The sequence below is a fragment of the Pagrus major genome, chromosome 17, assembly GCF_040436345.1.
Source record: "Pagrus major chromosome 17, Pma_NU_1.0".
Taxonomy (NCBI): Eukaryota; Metazoa; Chordata; class Actinopteri; order Spariformes; family Sparidae; genus Pagrus; species Pagrus major.
Window position 1 is genome coordinate 27,616,451 of NC_133231.1, and position 17,214 is coordinate 27,633,664.

The 17,214-nt window shown below is 42.5% G+C and overlaps 1 protein-coding gene across 1 annotated transcript; it reads right to left on the reverse strand.

The window, feature by feature from the left end:
* Nucleotides 1–72: 72 nt before the first annotated feature.
* col28a1b (collagen, type XXVIII, alpha 1b) lies at nt 73–16,293 on the reverse strand. The gene is made up of 34 exons (XM_073485770.1): nt 16,152–16,293; nt 13,940–14,505; nt 11,657–11,677; nt 11,500–11,559; nt 11,343–11,396; nt 11,221–11,265; nt 11,108–11,134; nt 10,972–11,016; nt 10,847–10,891; nt 8,954–9,007; nt 7,816–7,884; nt 7,360–7,428; nt 6,709–6,777; nt 6,293–6,361; nt 6,074–6,142; nt 5,878–5,946; nt 5,180–5,248; nt 4,920–4,991; nt 4,755–4,823; nt 4,527–4,598; nt 4,150–4,218; nt 3,994–4,062; nt 3,850–3,918; nt 3,700–3,768; nt 3,520–3,588; nt 3,358–3,426; nt 3,087–3,155; nt 2,851–2,931; nt 2,735–2,770; nt 2,443–2,479; nt 1,797–2,351; nt 1,439–1,623; nt 842–1,133; nt 73–245 (listed from the first exon to the last, which is right to left on the reverse strand). Exons 1-34 carry the CDS (start codon nt 16,291–16,293, stop codon nt 73–75), a joined length of 3,597 nt encoding a protein of 1,198 aa, XP_073341871.1.
* Nucleotides 16,294–17,214: the final 921 nt, after the last annotated feature.

Here is a 17,214-nt window from a genome sequence, read left to right on the forward strand (position 1 = left end):
TTCATGGCGTGAAGTCTCAGAAGAATGTTTTTTTTGAGCATCATGTTCATGACTACAGGCACGTTGTGCACGTTAGACCTTGACGCAGGTTTTTCTGCACTCCTTCTCAGCGTCGAACTGGTTGCTGTTTCCTCGACAGCCTCCGAACCAGAACTGAGCGCAGGAATTGGCTGTGGCGTCGTAGTACCACTTCACCACGTAGTCCCGGCAAGGTCCTGGATCCAGGGGTTGACCGCAGCGCTCCGCTGAAGACAACGAAAGACAAGTGTCAAACTTAACAAGACTGAGTTCACAAGCCATGCTAGCAGCTCTGTGATGTTATACGTAGGCACAGAGATGCAGCAAGCTAACTTACTCATTTACAATGCCAACATGCAGGTGATGAGCATGTAAAATGAGGAGCGCACCTTTGTTCCCAGGGTCCTGTTCCCCTGTTCAGTATTTTGTTCCATGCATTAACCCTATTGCATTCAGGTGAAATAACCCCAACTCTAACCCTAGAGCTGGGCAACAAACTACCCTAGGAGAGCATAGAACTGGGGAACATAGGATCTTGGAAACATAGGACCTCAGGAGGGCACATAAGTAGTTGGGGAACACTGGACCCTGGAAACCAAACCCCTGGAGAGCACATGAGTAGAACTTGGGAACGTACGTCCCTCTGACCATATTACCCATGGAACAAAGACCACCAACATTTTCTCAATATAATAAAATAAAAGATGTGCAGAGGTAAAAAATATTTGAACATTCACTGCATATTTCGTTTGACTTAATTGAGACTTGATTTCTACCATTTAAACCAATATTTTCTTCATCGTCTCTTAAAACTCTCCGTTACCTGAGCCGTAGGCGTCTGAAGGCTTCAGCGCAGGAGTCGGCGGTAGCGGTACTGGTATCTTCTCCTCAGACGGGGTCTTCAGAGTGGGACCCGCCGGCCCGATGGCTCCCGTCATCACCATGTGGTTCGTGGGGTCCTGCATGTCAAACTGTGGGAGGAACTCTGTTACAGGTCTGAAAGGCTCCCTGTCGAACAGTGGAAATCTCTGAATTTCTGAGGAGGATCTGTCATCCGTCGGGGGTCTCTGTGGAGTGATGGGTTCTCTGTCCGGCATTGACGCTGGAGGGCCGGGCTGTAGAGCAGGGAATGAGATCATCTACTGTGCTGAGATAATGTCAGGTAATCACTTAAATAATTAGGATTTGTCCCCTAGGACAATTCATTTTAGTACAAAATTTCATGGCAATCCCTCGACTAGTTCTTGAGACATTTCTGTCTGGACCAAAGTGGTGGACAGACCATCAGAGCCATGCCAGAGGGTTTCTGGATGATTTTACTTAATTGCGTCTGGATGTCGCCAGTGATACAATAAACCATTGTAATAGAGCCTTCGTTGTCAACAGGGGGTAGAAAAAATGACTGATTTGTTCTCCTCACCATCATCTGGACTCTCCTGAAGTCTCCTGTGAACTTGGGTGTGTCTGTATCGGTCCTGTATGGAGGTTCTCGAACGTTACCGGAGATCTCAGGGATTCCTGGAGGCAGTCTGGAGTTCGGGATGGAGCTGAACAAATGTCTTTCTCCATCCTCACAGATATGGCTCAGCAGTTTCCTCTCCAGAGCTGCAAGTCCAGAGCAATGCGAGCAAATGTAATCAGTAACTTTCCACCACTAGACTGATATTTTAAAATCTGGGCAAATAGGTGATAAGTAGGAAAATGTGTTTGTTTTGTCATTTGGGTGAACTAACCCTTTTGAAATGCTGCTACATCATGTGATCACGAGAGTGGCTCACCTGGAAGAGTTTTGAAGTCATCGATCAGGAACACATGGTCGCTGTCGGGGTCAGAGGCCATGAGATTGATCTCCTTCTTGAACTCCTCGTACAGCGGATCGCTCTCATTCACCACCCCGATCACAAACATCTCCACGTTACTTCCTTTTGCTTCTGACACCGCGCTCTCCAAACTGACAGCGTCTCTCTTATCGGCCTGCCCGTCTGTGATAATGATGGCCACCTTCCTCACACCTGCCCGCGCCGCCTTGAACACCTGGTTGGCCTGTTGGATGGCGCTGCCCGTGAACGTACCCTCGCCCAGGTAGGTCATGGAACGCACGGCAGACTTGATCTCATCTCGATTGGCTTCCTGTCTGAGGCTGACCACCACCATGTTGATGTGACTGTAAAGGACCACACCCACCCGCGTGGTGTCCTTGTTGACCGAGGCTCGGTCGATCAGGGCGTTCACAAAGTCTTTGATCACGTTGAAGTTGTCGGGGCCGACGCTCTCAGAGCTGTCGATCACAAACACGAGCTCCAACGGAGTTTGGCGGCACGTCACGCCACAACCTAATGAAACAGAGGAGGGACGGAGCCACGTTATAGAAGTAAAGAAACAACTACAATTCAAAATGTGAGTTTTGAGTTTCTGATTACTTACTGCAGATGGATCTCACTATTTTGATGATTTCATCTCTCTGTGAAAGATAGAAAGTGCAGTACTTTTAAAACTGAATATGTTTACATGCGTACGAGAATCCAGGTCTCGAGTCTTCGATCATTAAACCTGCATATTCATCTCCCTGTGTACATGATGATGACTGTATTCATGTTTCTGATCAATTGCCTGCAGGTGTGTCTTGATTTCTCACCATCTCATGTCTGTTTTTTTTTTTCATCAACAAGATCAATGCATCATGCAAATGTTTTTCATCGTAATGAGTGATACTTACTGTAAGTCCAGGCTCTCCTTTTTGTCCCATTCTGCCCTGTGATTTGAAAGAGATCAACATGTTTTAACTATTGTCTTTGAAAGCACTTGAATGTGTTTAAAAAACTAATTCAGTACCAAAGGTCCGATGGCTCCTGTCTCTCCAGATTCTCCTTTATCTCCCTTTTTGCCTTTTTCACCTCTGAACCCTCGATCCCCCTGCGAGAGGAAAGAAACACTCGTCTCATGAGCCACGCAGTAGACCAAATAGGCTGGTTAATCTGAACATGTTGCATATTTTGTTTAAATGTCATGCAATTTATCATTTTGCTCGGTTTACTGTCTCTTCATATTTCATGATCATGTGTCGTTACCTTGTCCCCCTGCAGACCTTGTCCAGGAGGACCTCTGGGGCCGGAGATCCCTTGAAATCCACTTTCCCCCTGGAAACATACAGCACAGACACCACTGAGAACTTATACAAGAAGATGGAGCTCACAGAAAAGTTTCTATTGTCTGTCTTTAAGCACCAGCACCTGAGAGTCTAAACTGAATGGGCTCCTACGACTAAACGAGACAGTAAAGTTTGAATATCTCCTCATTTTCACCACGATAAATCAATGATTAAAACATATCCTGCGGTACCTTTTGTCCTTGGATGCCCTCACCAGGTAACCCTGGTGGACCAGGTTGTCCAGTTCGGCCAACGGTACCCTGCAGGGAAAAGAAACTGTGTGTCTTTCTGGATACCAACATGAAGTTAAAGGCATTCACGTACGAGCTTTTGTTTGAAATAGGGCAGATTACCTTAGCACCAAGGAGACCAATCCCTGGTGGTCCAGCAGGTCCAGGAGGTCCAGCTAAGCCTCTGTCCCCCTGAACAGAGAACAGTTGTTTTAAGTTATAAAACATTTATATGACTGAAACAAACAAAAACAGACCACTTCATATAAGAACTACAATCGTTTCCGTGGGCTGAACTTTTACCTTTGGTCCAGGTAAACCAACACCATCCGATCCCGTCTCTCCTATCAGACCTGGAGGCCCTGGAAGTCCCTGAGACACAGTGTGAAATAATTACATAATGCAGGCTGTAAAGGGATAAAAAATGTAAATGTCCCGCAGGTTGATACTCACTGGAGGGCCGGGGTATCCGTCACCTTTCAGTCCAGGTGACCCAGCAGGCCCTGGGGCCCCTCTGTCTCCCTACAAACCAAACCATTTGTTTTTCAGAACTTATCATGGGAGGATCCGTGAAGATTAAACCTGAGCTGAACTCACCTTTGGTCCAGGTAAGCCAATCCCTGACTCTCCCACAGCTCCAGGTGGACCTCGTGGACCTAGTTCTCCCTGACAAAAACCAGAAGTAGAACAATAAACCAGGCTTGTTGCTGTTTACAGTTAAAGCTGTGGTTTGTTTGCACCACATGAGCCTACCTTGGCACCAGGTATACCCTTCCCTGGTGGTCCAGTTTTTCCTGGTGGCCCAATAATTCCTGGTTCCCCCTGGAAGAGAAAACACTTATTAGACTAATACTAGTTTAGTATTATTATAATTATAATTAGATAGTTTTAAGCCTATAGAGAGCTAAAGTCACACCCCTTCCAGTGGACCCCATGGGACCTTATTTTGGGAAAACTATGTACTGGTGGAGCTTGCGCTGGACCATGAGAGAGTCCGCTACTGAGTCAGCCAGTAAAAGTTGTCTGACTTAACATGTCCTTGGTTTGGAGATAATTTAGTCCCCTGGCACATAAACCCCTCAGTATCAGCAGATTTTCATATAAAACTGACCTGTTGTGTGCTTACAAACCTTTGCTCCCATTGGCCCCACTGGACCGACTGCACCGGGCTGGCCTCTGGTCCCTCTGTCCCCTGGGGGTCCCTGCAAAAACAACACAAGACTGCTGTTCATATTCAACCAAACAACCCTCTGACTCATCAGCTTTGAGTTACACTTTTATCATATTACGGGGATTTTTTTCTGTAAACTCACATATCAAGTATACAGAACATATCAACTGTGAAAAACGTCCATTACCCGTTCTCCAGGTGTGCCTTTAACAGAAGCACCGACAGCTCCCCTCGGCCCTGGCAACCCGATGTCACCCTGACATCATTTGGAAACAGTTACTGAAGCACAGACTGATAAGAAATATTCAAAATAATATCGAAAATAGAAAACAGGTTCGAGTACTGATGTTACCTTTAGTCCCGGGGCTCCGTCCTCTCCTGTCTGACCTGGTATACCTGGTAACCCCTCAGCTCCTGGGTCACCCTGAGAGAGGAAAATAACATGCATGAGCATCAACATGAGAGTGGTATCAATCCTCTCATCTCACTCTTGGCAAAAAAGTGATTAAGCATATTTCCCAAAATGTCAAACTGTTTCTTCAAAGGGAACTATACTGTTCTGTGGTGGCTGAGTATACTGCAGTAGAGTTGTGAGGGGAACAGCACACTTACTTTGGGTCCTGGTTCTCCCACTCCTCTCTCACCTGGCAGTCCAAGTTCACCTGGGAGTCCCTGGTTCCCCTAAAAGGTAACATTCACACAGACAGGAGAATATTCAGTGTTTTTACTTAGAGCTTAAACGAACTGTCACCAAGAAAGAGGTGAAAAATCCTATTACAATACCAAAACTAACAATCTGTATCTACAGAGACCCTGATCTCTGCCTGTATTTTCTTCTTATTTTTTTCCATGTTTCTGGGTATCAGCGATGGCTCGCCGACCCAAAATGGTGGTATGTGATTACCTGAGACTGAGACTCAACAATCAACTGCTTACAAACAGTAACCAGCAAATCCTACACAGCATGCCTTTAATTTTCTCTTTGAGTAAAATTAAGAAAACAGAAAATGTTTTACAGAATCACTGAAGTTAACCTCACATGAACCTGATCTCAGCGTGAATTAAATGTGTCTCAGATTATAAACTAGCAGCCTCTCTGTTGCCTCCATGATTGAGACTGAGGCTGATTCAAACAGGCGTTTGATTGACAGGCCAGCTGTGTCGCACAGGTGCATTTGTGAGATAAAATATGCAAAAACAATGTAGATGCAATCAGACAATCAGCTGACTGTCAATCACAATTACTGTCTGAATTTCTGTTTCTGAGACAAACACCCTGTCAGTTAATGGACGTCCCCCTCCTGCCTCACCTTTGGTCCCGTTATTCCAATACCTGGAAGTCCTCTGGGGCCTGCAGGTCCGACTGGGCCTAGATCCCCCTGCGAGAAAAAAAGATTTAGCTGAGAACAAATTAAACAAAAGCCGCTGGGAGATGCTGATAACTCAATACAGTGGTTAGAAAGTGTCTCCCCTTCAGTTTTAGCAGAGGTTCCAGCAGTTTTTTACCTTTTCTCCTTGAAGTCCTAAACCAGGAGCACCAACCGGACCTGTAATCCCCGGCGGGCCCTGATTGCCCTGAGAAAAGATTCATACAAAAGTAAACAAAGAGCCAGCTCTGTGTCAGAGTAAGTGAGACGTAGGTGAACACATTGTAGTAAATGTTTCAGCATCAGCAGACAGTTTGAGTAAAAATATAAGACATGTATACATTTCAAGTGTCTTTACCTTGTCACCTTTGACCCCAACACCAGGAAGTCCTCGATTGCCCCTCGGGCCCTCGTATCCTCGATCACCCTAAAACAAGGACGGTGAGTGTTACAGACAGTTCTCATATTATAATTGCACGTCCAACATGTTTTAAGTTTGATGTTTAGGCCAATAATGTAAATTCCTGAATAAATGCACAACGTTTTGGAGAAATCAGAGACACATATTCCTGTTGTAATTTCTATGAATCAGTCTGTTCTGCTACCGGCAGTGAACGTTATCAATTATACAAATATCACATTTTTCTTTAGTAAATCAAACACTGCATGTTTTTGTTTGTATGAAAATCTGCATACATTTGTGTTACTGTCAAGATCAAGATTCACTGAGAATTTTCCTTCAGCCAACGCATGTTCAAAAAAAACCTGACCCACCTTCGGACCTGGAAACCCGTCTCCAGGTGGTCCGGAGTTTCCTTGTGCACCTGGAGGTCCTGGGGGGCCCTGGAACAAACAAACAACTTCTCATAAAAATCTCCATATATGAGCACAAAATGCTAAATACAAAATGCTTAAGGTTGTACTTTGCACATCGGTGCTGCAGGGGGCAGCAGTGGTTTAAGCAATGATAACAACCTTAATTCCCAGGAATCCTGGAATGCGATGAGAGTAAAGTGGACTGAACATGCTCATGTTTTGACAGTTTGATCTGTGATGTATAATAACCAGAAGGACACCAGATGGAGGGGGAGAAAGAATATCCTAAATATGTGATATAGCTTTGTCAGGATGTTCACTCACTCTTTATGAAATAGTTTACATTTAGATCTTTAACTTTCATCTCGTACCCTCCTTAATGCATTCACACTACGAGGATCTTAACTTCAGCAAACTGACTTGAGCAAACTTTTTAAATACTGGCGTCTTTACATTTACTGTTTATTTTATCACTTTTATCAAGGTTTCTTGCCCATGGCACAGACATACACAGTTATACACAGAGTAAACTTAAAAGTAATCAACTGTGTACACAGAGGATCTTGATGCAGTTACTCTTGTACATTATAAGACCATTTTCATACTCACTGGCAGTCCTGGTTCTCCGATCCCAACAGGACCATTGGGACCTGGTCTTCCCTGAATGCCTTTTTCACCCTGTAAACATGACACAGTTCAATCAATATCCACATTTTTCCGTAAGTCATTAAAGTCTGATCATATTTATTCATTATCTGTCATTTATTGGGGTTTTGTTCGTTTCACATTATCAGTGAAAACAACTAAACGATCTCTCTGGCTGTTAAGGATGTCCTAAAATGTTCTGTAACTCTTAAAATGAACCAAAGAGGGAATAAACAAAGAAAGATAGTATTTATGAACTGCATACATGTGCTATACAAAGCTTCATTGTTGTGTTTCACATAAACTTTCAGAAATTGTATGAAATGGTTATAAAGGAAAACACCATCCATCCTCACCTCCTTGAGAGTAAATTTAGGCATAAATTAGATTTTAGGATGAGTTTTTACAGTACAGAGTTACCTTTCCTCCTGGGAAACCGATACCAATGTCCCCTGGTGGTCCAGAAGCACCAGTGGGTCCTCTGTCCCCCTGTGGCAATAAACAAATTCAGAGACATGTATGTCATGATGACGGCAGTTCAACACTGTAAACATGTGAAATGAATTCAGAAGTAGTGACCAAAGTCATCTGGTCATATTCCCTTATTACACATTATGCAGTAACATGTCTTATTCCCTTTGGCATTAATCTTCATCAGTGAAGCCAAATGGCCTGTCGGTCTTTTTTCAACCTTTTCTGGCATTTAAGAAATAAAGACGAGTCCTTTGTTCGCTCTCTAAAACTCTTGATTAATGTCTGGACTTTTCCTGGATGTGCGATAAATCACAGTAGATTTCATCTGTATAAAGAGATCTTTGTTAGAAAGCTGCAGGACAGCTCTGTGGTGATGGAGGCATCAGCATCTTATTAGCCGTGGGCACACATTTTTAAAGGTCGATCTTATGTTTTGCTCGCTTTTTTAACCAAATCTGCCATCTGACAATACAAATGTTGTGTGCGAATGTGTCTGGGGAGCGCTGTGTGTGAATGAAGAAATCCTTATACGATCTGAATAAATGGATTCTGTGGTTGAACAAATAATAATGCTTTTTGCAGACAGAATGCTCTGTTGTCTCTGGGAAGATGATGGACTGGATTTGGGATCACAAAATGAAAATATTTCTTAAACGAGCTCTCTAAGCCTCACAGGAATAGTTCGACATTTTGGGAAAAATGCTTTCGAAAAAAACAAAACAAAAAAACAGCCGTGACTTCTTGGCATCGCACTGAGGTTGCCGGGCAACCAGTGGGGATGCTGAACAGAGATACTGGGTGGATGGAAACAGTCCCTGCATGTAAACCACAAATGATCATTTTTACATTTCTGTTTGTGTACGTAGTAAATGAACAACGACAACTTTTTAATTATGATGTTTTAGTTGTGTTGCGAGGTGTATTTTTTTTTAACACAGAGTCAAGCAAACTGTTTCCCCCTCACCATCAGTCTTACTGTATATCTTATAATGTGTAACTATTCTTTTAATACAAAAAGTGTATCTCATTTCAGAGTTGAAAATTCCCTAAATTTCCTGCATCTTGAGGTCTTGAGGAAACTTACTTTCGGTCCCGCTGTTCCCTCAGCGCCCATTTCTCCTGGTGGTCCTAATGCACCCTGCAAAACAAATTTTAAATATCGATGCAAGTTTTCTTAAATGACATACTGCACAGTCTGTTTTTTTACTCAAACAACTGAGGTGATTTTCCTCATTTCGTGACAAAAATGTTGCATCCAGCTGCACGCAACAGTCATGTATGAATTTAAAATGTGGCCCCCGCGTTGTATGACCAAAACCCACAACCTCTGAATGAAAAATACAACAAGATTAAAATCAACATTCATGGCTTTCATGTCCTTCGATTCTCAGGCCAAGCCCACAAAATAACAAGGTTATACTGACACTGTGCCAGTGGCACAGAGGAGGAAGAGTGGTGCTGGGCGGCCAGGTCCCTGCACTAATCCCACCACACAAAGTCTGTTCCTGCAAAAGAATAATATCCTGCAAGCCTGGATTCACTGCTTTGGATAGCAGCATTGGTATCAGGATTACCCATAATCCAATATTCACATTCCATTAGTGCAGAGATGAATACGAGACAAATTCCACTTCCATTTTTCATATTGGAGGCTGAACAGGCTGTCTGATGTGGACGTAACATGATGTCCGCGTATCAATGAACAGCCGGCAGTAAACTGAATGATCAGGGGCGTGAAGCATCAGGGACAAAAATATAACTATAACAATTAAAAATGATTTAACGGCAAAGTCAAACGATTAAATGAATCTGATGATAAGTCAATACAAACCATGATCAATGAAACTTTATTGAAGTTAAATTATTTAAACGAGACTAAGTCGACAGTCATGCTTACCACTCTGTGAAGCCGTACTTAGACATAAAGGTGCTCAGGGCTAAATGCTAACATCAGCATGCTAAAATGCTCATTTTAACAATGCTAGCATGCTGATGTTTATCTTACGTAGTTTGTCAATCCCTATAAACATATATCTGTGTAAGAATTGTGAATCTGTAGGCAAGAGACAAGATTTTGGTATCAGTCTGTTTGTAGTCTGAGTTTTATTGACCAATCACATTTGAGTGCATTTTGGTGGCATGCAGGTAAACAGTCTGTGTCTGTGTCTTCGACTCCATTCTTGCCTCTCAAGTTGCTAATGTAGCTGTAAACCATGACCAGTGCATGGAAGAGGAAGTCTTGGCTTGGATATCCATTATGCAGGTATCTACTGGGCTACGCCCTGAAGCAATGGCGGTTGTTCTCAGAGGCTAAATGGTCGTTAGACTATAGCCGATGGGTTGATAGCATTCTTACATTTGGTAATCAGCACCAAACGAAACATAGAGTTGATCATGAGTCAGTAGGATTCATAGACTGTATAAAACATGGAAGGAGTCTCTGTGACGTCACCCATAGGTTTCCGAAGAGCTGTTGTGAAGCTCAGTGTTGTGGCTCCAGCTGTTACCATCTTGGCACAGCCTGACTCCCCCTAACTCCCAGCTAATCCAAAAATGGGCAAAGAGGTAGAGCGTGGCTTAATCTTTCCGCCCCGGAGGTCACCGCTTGGTTGGATTCATCTTCTACGGACCATGAATGCATGAATGAACGAGTGTTTGTACAAAGCTTCGCTGCAATCCATCAGATATTTTTTGGGAGCTTTCAGTCTGGACATAAGTGGTGACCAACACTTTGATAGCATGGCCGAGTACTGACACTCACTGTTCTTATTTAAACTATTTTCTGGATTTAAAAAAAATAAAATGGTAATCATTTTGTTTTTGTCACTTCTACTTACAATATACTTTTAGTAAGATGTTTTTTTAATGCTGTATATGGAATTAGCCAACAAAATTCCTATTTGTTGGGTCTAAAATGAGCACACTAAGCTCATTATTGCTATCGTTCAATAAAAAAAGACATCTATTTATGCTCTACCTGTTCTCCTTTCGTTCCTCGCTGGCCTGGAGGTCCCTCAGGTCCCTGCAAAATGACACTTAATTCAGTATGAGGACAAACTCTGTGAGTATTGATGAAAATAATGTACTTAATAATGTCCATACACTGTCACCCTTTTCACCAGGAGTGCCACAGTCTCCTCTCTCCCCCTGAAACACCAAACACAACATTATACCCTCTTATTTTCTTCAGACTTGAATATAACTGATTAGCATGTTGCTAAAGCTAAACGTCACCCACCTTGCTGCCCTTATAACCTGGTCGACCCTGCAAGAGGTGAAACACACTTAAAATCTGCATTTCGTCTGATGAAAAGCATGTTATTTGGTTGTTAAAGAGAATTTATTTTGTACCTCTGGACCGTCATTTCCAGGTCGACCGTTCGAGCCAGACTCTCCCTGAAAAAAAGAGACACCAACTTAAAGTAAAATCAGATGCTAAAACAGTTAAATATCTTCTTTATGTGATGACTTACCCTCGCTCCTTTTTGACCAGGTGACCCTCTGAAGCCTGCGTCCCCTTTTCTACCCTGGAATTAGTAACAGTCAAGTCTTAACTAGGTGCTAAAAGACAAAATCAAGCCATGCCATGATGAAGAAATACAGAAAAACCCAGACAGATTTTTGACTCACTGGACTTCCTTGAGGGCCCCTCTCTCCTCTTTCACACAAACAGACTTGGGCCTGTGGACACTAACAGGAGGAAAAAAAAAAAAAAAAGTCAATGCTACATTTAAAATATACAGTATAATTATAGAGGTAAAAAGCTGAATTGCGTTGAAAGACTTACCCCTTCAAATGCGACTGCAGCCTGGATGCAAAACATGAGACAACACATGTTCAGTTACAGGTTCAGTACCACAGAAAAGATCCAGTTATTTGTTTGAGTGAAAAAACTTGGTACCTCCATGTTAAATATTGTCTTTCCTCACAACTAATGAAATGAAAAATCTATTGTTATGACTTTAATAGTTTATCACAGCACAAAGACATCAGTCAAAGTTACAAATGACCTGTGTTTGTACTTGTTTTGTTAGATCGTAGTGCTGCATGTGACTCCATTAACCATCACATCCTATTACAGAAACTGGGACATTTAATTAGCATTAAAGGAAGTGGATTAAACTGGTTTGAGGGTGCAATATGTGAGAATTAGTCGAATTTTTACTCAGCAGAGTAACCATAAACTGCTGCTAACTGTAGCTGCCATTAGCTCGTTAGCTCAGTTAGCCATGCAGTTAGTAGTCTGGAGTGGGAGCTTGAAGCACTGGGGGAGTGTGAGTGTTGTATACACTGCTTGCACAGGAGCTTTGGACTTTTCAGGCCCGGAGCAGGGCGGGACCCAGGAGGGAATGTTGGCAGCGAGAGGTGCCAGAACTTCTTATTTTTTTACATTCTGTTCATAATTTTGGTAAATCTCTGAACAACTGAAACAAAAAATTATACACATTGCACCTTTTTCCACAAGGTTCTGTGTTTGGACCATTGCAGTTATTATTTTTATTGCTGTTGTTATTATCGTTGTTGAGACAGATGGCCGTCCACTAGGAGTGAGGTTCTGATGGAGGTGTCTTCCCGTTAAAAGGCAGTATGTCCTCTTCGCTGTCACCACGTGATTGCTCATCGGAAAATGTTGCGTCTCTGCAAATTAGAGTAGTCTAGACCTGCTCTATATGAGATGAAAAACTTCTGTTGTAATTTGGCACTACACAATTAACACTGACATGACTGTATTAATATATAGTGTCTTTCTTGTAAGCTGTAAATATGAATGGATAACTTCACACATTTCTGGGGAGCAGAACAAACCAGGCCACTCTCTCCGACAGGCCCTGACCCCGACATTTCTGTGTGTGTGGAAAATGCAAAGCAGGCGGGAAAGCCCCTCATCGTGCAGACACAACTCTGTCACGGAGACATGAACCCGCTGTAAGGACACGAGTAAGTGCAGACAAAGGGGGGAAAATATGAACCCCCTGCAAGAAAAGCCACATGCTGCTGTTACTATGATAGGCTGCTGCATGTACAGTGGTTCATCAGTGCCTCTTAAACATGTGATGGACCAAAAAGAAAGCAGAGTTTCAACAGGTGTTGATGTCAGGGATCAACCGAGGAGTGGATATGCACAGGTGAAATCAGATATAGCAGTAGTTGATGTGATTAAAGGCTGCAGGCTCTGAAGAAATAACTGCATGTGTTTGAGAATCGCTGGATCATCTTCTAGCTCAGGGGTTCCCAACCTCTTCTGATAACACGGACCACACATGAGCTGTAATCTTCTCTATAATTTTCTCTATAATTTTCTCTGTAATTTTTGTATAATTTCTTTAATCGTCTCCATTATCCTCACTGTCTGTGGGCCTTTTTTCAACAGTCCCATTAAAAAAAATGTATTAGTGTAGTCTGTGTCTTCATTCTAGCTAACTGAAAGTGATGCATGTGCACCTTTGACCCATACGTGACATAACAGTAAAATGTTTTCATTGTCATACTTAAATTTTTACGGAAATAGAATCAGATTTTTTTGTTCAGATGGGAACAAAAAAATATTCCCAGTTTCCTTTTATATCCTTTTAATTGATCTTTGGTTCTTTTGGAGGGTCCCAACCCCAAGATAGTGAATCACTGGTGTAGCCTGACATTTTCAAGTCTTGAGTTTTGCATTACAGCATTCCCCATGTTGTTTTTTGGGGGTCAAAAATGGCCGTATTTGGACAAGAAGGGGGAACTCGGGGGATATCCTAACTGGTTCTGACTGAGAACCCAAGAACACACTGTGGTAGCGACTTCTCAATCACAGTGTAGCCACATCTTAAGCATACCCAACTTTATCTTCTATTTTACTCTAAATGGGACCAAAACTTACAAAAACCTATAAGGAAACCGTTTACTGAGGCAATAAATCAAGTGAGAAGTAGGTTCATTTTCTCATAAGCTTCCATACAATCAGACTTCTTCTTGAAATCAGTGGAGTCGCCTCCTGCTGGCCATTAAAAAGAACGTCCCAGTTGTTTCTCATGTCAACACGGTCGCCATCTTATCTGATCTCGTCTCACGTGAGGGCCTCACTCACCATCTCTTTGAGCAGCTTCTCCTCTAGCTGAGGATTCAGAAGACTTTGGACAAACTGCTGAGCGGGTGTGCTGGCGATGGCGCGGAGCTTGGCGTTATTCTGACTCTGCTGGGCGATGTCTGATAAACCCACAGCGAAGAACTTTATGCCGTGACCTTTGGCCTCGGCTGCAGCTGCGATCACATCAGGGTTGCGGGGATGGTCAACCCCGTCGGTCATCAGCACCGCGACCCTGACGCTGTCCGCCGGCGTCTCCTGCACCAGCAGCTGGGAGGCGTTGGTGATGGCGTAGGTGGTGTAGGTGCCGTGGCCGATGTAGTTCATGGTGCTGACTCGGCCGTGAAATGAATCCAGCTCTGTCCAGGCTGAGAATCGGTGCTCTATGGACACGGAGCTGCTGTACTGGAGTGCAGCCATTCGCACCTTCATGGTCCAGCCTGCTACCTGCAGCATAGCGAGGCGGGTGCTGAAGCTCAACACGAAGGCCTTCTGCTTCTCAAACAGGAATATTTTGGCGCTCTCCGAGCTGTCCAGGATGAAGGCCACCTCAAGCGAACATGTTAGACCTGTGGGAGAAAGAAACCCATAAAACCTCAGGAAAATGTAGAGATTTACAAGACTGTAGAGGAAGACGGATAAGAGAATCTGGAGAAGGTTGCAACTGCATAGTCCTTATTGTAGATGAGTTGATAAGAAGATAGATAATTGAATTTGAATATCTTTGGGTTTTGGACTCTTGGTCAACTAAAACAAGCTAATCAATATATATTTATAGAGATACAATATGAAAGAATTCAGCATTACAACGTCTAAAAACTTCTAAACCTTTCGTTATATATTTCATTGAATTTTCTGCATGTTTCCAACAACATTTAAATCCAGAGAAATCTGTCATTTTATTCAAGGTAACAGTGTGTTTCATTTGGTCACCTGCTGCCATGACTTCATGGAGAGAGTGAGGAAAGAAGATAACGCGGCCAAACATTAACTTTCATCAGCAATGGGTTTTGTTGGAGAATGAACACAACAAATCCTGTGATCCCACGCTGCTTATGTTTTCTGACTTGACTGAGAGACCTCTAGCAGGAGAAATGGCATACTGTGCATTTAAGCATTACCTTTGCAGTGTTACTTTCAATGTGCTGATCATTTGAGAAAAACTAAAAACCTGGCTTGAAACAGGATGATGTATATGTGTCTGTGCAAATGCAGAACATCTACTGTTAGATAATGAGTGCAAAGTGGCTGCATTTACAGGATATAGCACTTTTATGCAAAGTGCAACAGTTTGCCTCTCATTTTCACATACGGATCACAGCAAGCTGCCATGCTGGTCTGACCATCGGGAGCAATTTGGGGTTCAGTGTCTTGTACAAGGACGCTTCAGCAGATGGGAACCTCCATCCCTGTGATCGGTGGACAACCGATGGTCCCACTGTGACTACTCAGCTCTGGATTCTTGGGTTCAGGCTAAAAATGGGTTCAGTTCTAAACCTTGACTTGGATTTAAACATCAAGGATTTGAGACGTTAAGTTTGATGACCTTGCTAATACACTGCTGGCTCTCATCCCATATTTATCAAATAATTGTCTGGTTTGTATCAAAGAGATTCTTATTTCAGCCCGTCACGATAATTAAGTTAACGACTTATCGTACATATCTTATCGGTAGGCTTATTTATTTATGTACATGAACTTGCTCGTCTTTGCTGACCTTGATATTGCCCGATGTGTTACATAAGTGTTTGTTTACGAAAGAACATTTTATGAAACATGACACCAGAATAACTAGACAGGTTTTTCCTGCCAGTATAAGACTTCAGCGTTTGATCACATTTTATTTATTATTTTGTTTGTGTGCTTTTAAATTATTTATGCTTAATTTATTTAGGATATTTTTTTACATTACAATTTCAATGTCTGAGTAATATAAACGTATTAAAAGTTAAATGCTCTTTGAGAGGGTGTACTTGCATTATTATGTCATTATATATCAGTGGCATAAAATGATCTTAAAATAACAATGATAGTGTTTATTGCAGGACAGTAGTTATCCTGACAGACCTATTCTTACTCTCACCATACTTACATCTTGAGCTGTGCATGTTGTCTGGTGAATGTCTGATCCTCCTACCTGAAGTCTGTTACACCCACAGGATCCAATGACCGACCTTCCCCGCCCCACATGTGGATAGCTCATATAAGGAATTACCATTTCCTCCATCGTCATGCAACCTGTAGTTGTTCCTGCGTCCTGTCTTTCTTCTCTGGCCTGTGGCCTCGTGCAGGAGAGCCAACAGCAGCAGGCAGAGCGCCACTCCTCTCCTCAGGTTTCCCCTCAGCAACATTTCCATCCTAGTAGACGAAGCAGTTAGAAATGAAGTAAATAAACTTCAGTATATGCAAATCAGAAATTATTCTGCCAGTGTCACAAGAATCACCTGTTTTATTTGTTACTATCATGCATCCGAGCTGTAAAGCTCCAGTTAAATAAGTAATGTAATGATTCCTGATACTGATGGTGTGCTTTCTAAAGTGCTTTGAATATTAGAGAACCAAAATCTCTAAAATATAAAAATATGAAGCCAGAATATGTGCAAATACTAATTAGTCTAAACAAATTTCAGATACTGTAGCCTTTGCATAATCTTTAATGTAACTGAGCTCATGTCAGTAAATAAGCATCTTTAAATATAAAAAAAACAAAAACATCCGCCTTATTTGACTAATATAAACATAATGGCTTGTCTAAGCTGTAGTATAAACTTTGCCATTCAAATAAATAACAACTGCATACTGTGCCGGGCATGCAAATTAAAAGTTATTCAAAAATCTTTTACCTATGATCTCATTTAGCTGCTGTCAGAGCTTGTAGTCCAGTCAGCTGTGGCTCTTTGGGGGGCATTTCGTCGCTGAATCTGGTCCTGTGAACCGGGCTGAGACAGACTGAGGACCATGAGATGAGCTGATGTGCTGCTGTGTGTGTAGCCGGGGGCTCTGGGGCCAATCCAACATTGCAGCCCTGGTCCACTTCAGAGCTTGATGTCTGACCGAAAGGACTCTCTTCTCCTGACCCTCCTGTTCATTGGCACAATATGTTTTTGCAGGAATGTTATATAGTGTGGATAGACTACAATAGTTAAAACTGAGCACCACAGAGATGAAAAATATATAATATTGCTTATTATTCAAATCAAATACCCTAGAGTAAGTCAGGGGCAGTCTTTTGTTGTTTTCACTTTTGCCTCACTGCTTCGTGTTTTGGGCTGTTGACC

What these genes read in the sequence shown, in the direction of transcription:
- col28a1b (XM_073485770.1), bottom strand. Translation starts at nt 16,293, where the DNA reads ATGGAAATGTTGCTGAGGGGAAACCTGAGGAGAGGAGTGGCGCTCTGC. An exon ending in CTGGTGAAAAGGGTGACAGT is followed by an intron (nt 10,892 to 10,971) that starts GTATGGACATTA and finishes GTCATTTTGCAG; the next exon opens with GGACCTGAGGGACCTCCAGG. An exon ending in TGGGGCCAATGGGAGCAAAG is followed by an intron (nt 4,219 to 4,526) that starts GTTTGTAAGCAC and finishes TTTCTCTTCCAG; the next exon opens with GGGGAACCAGGAATTATTGG.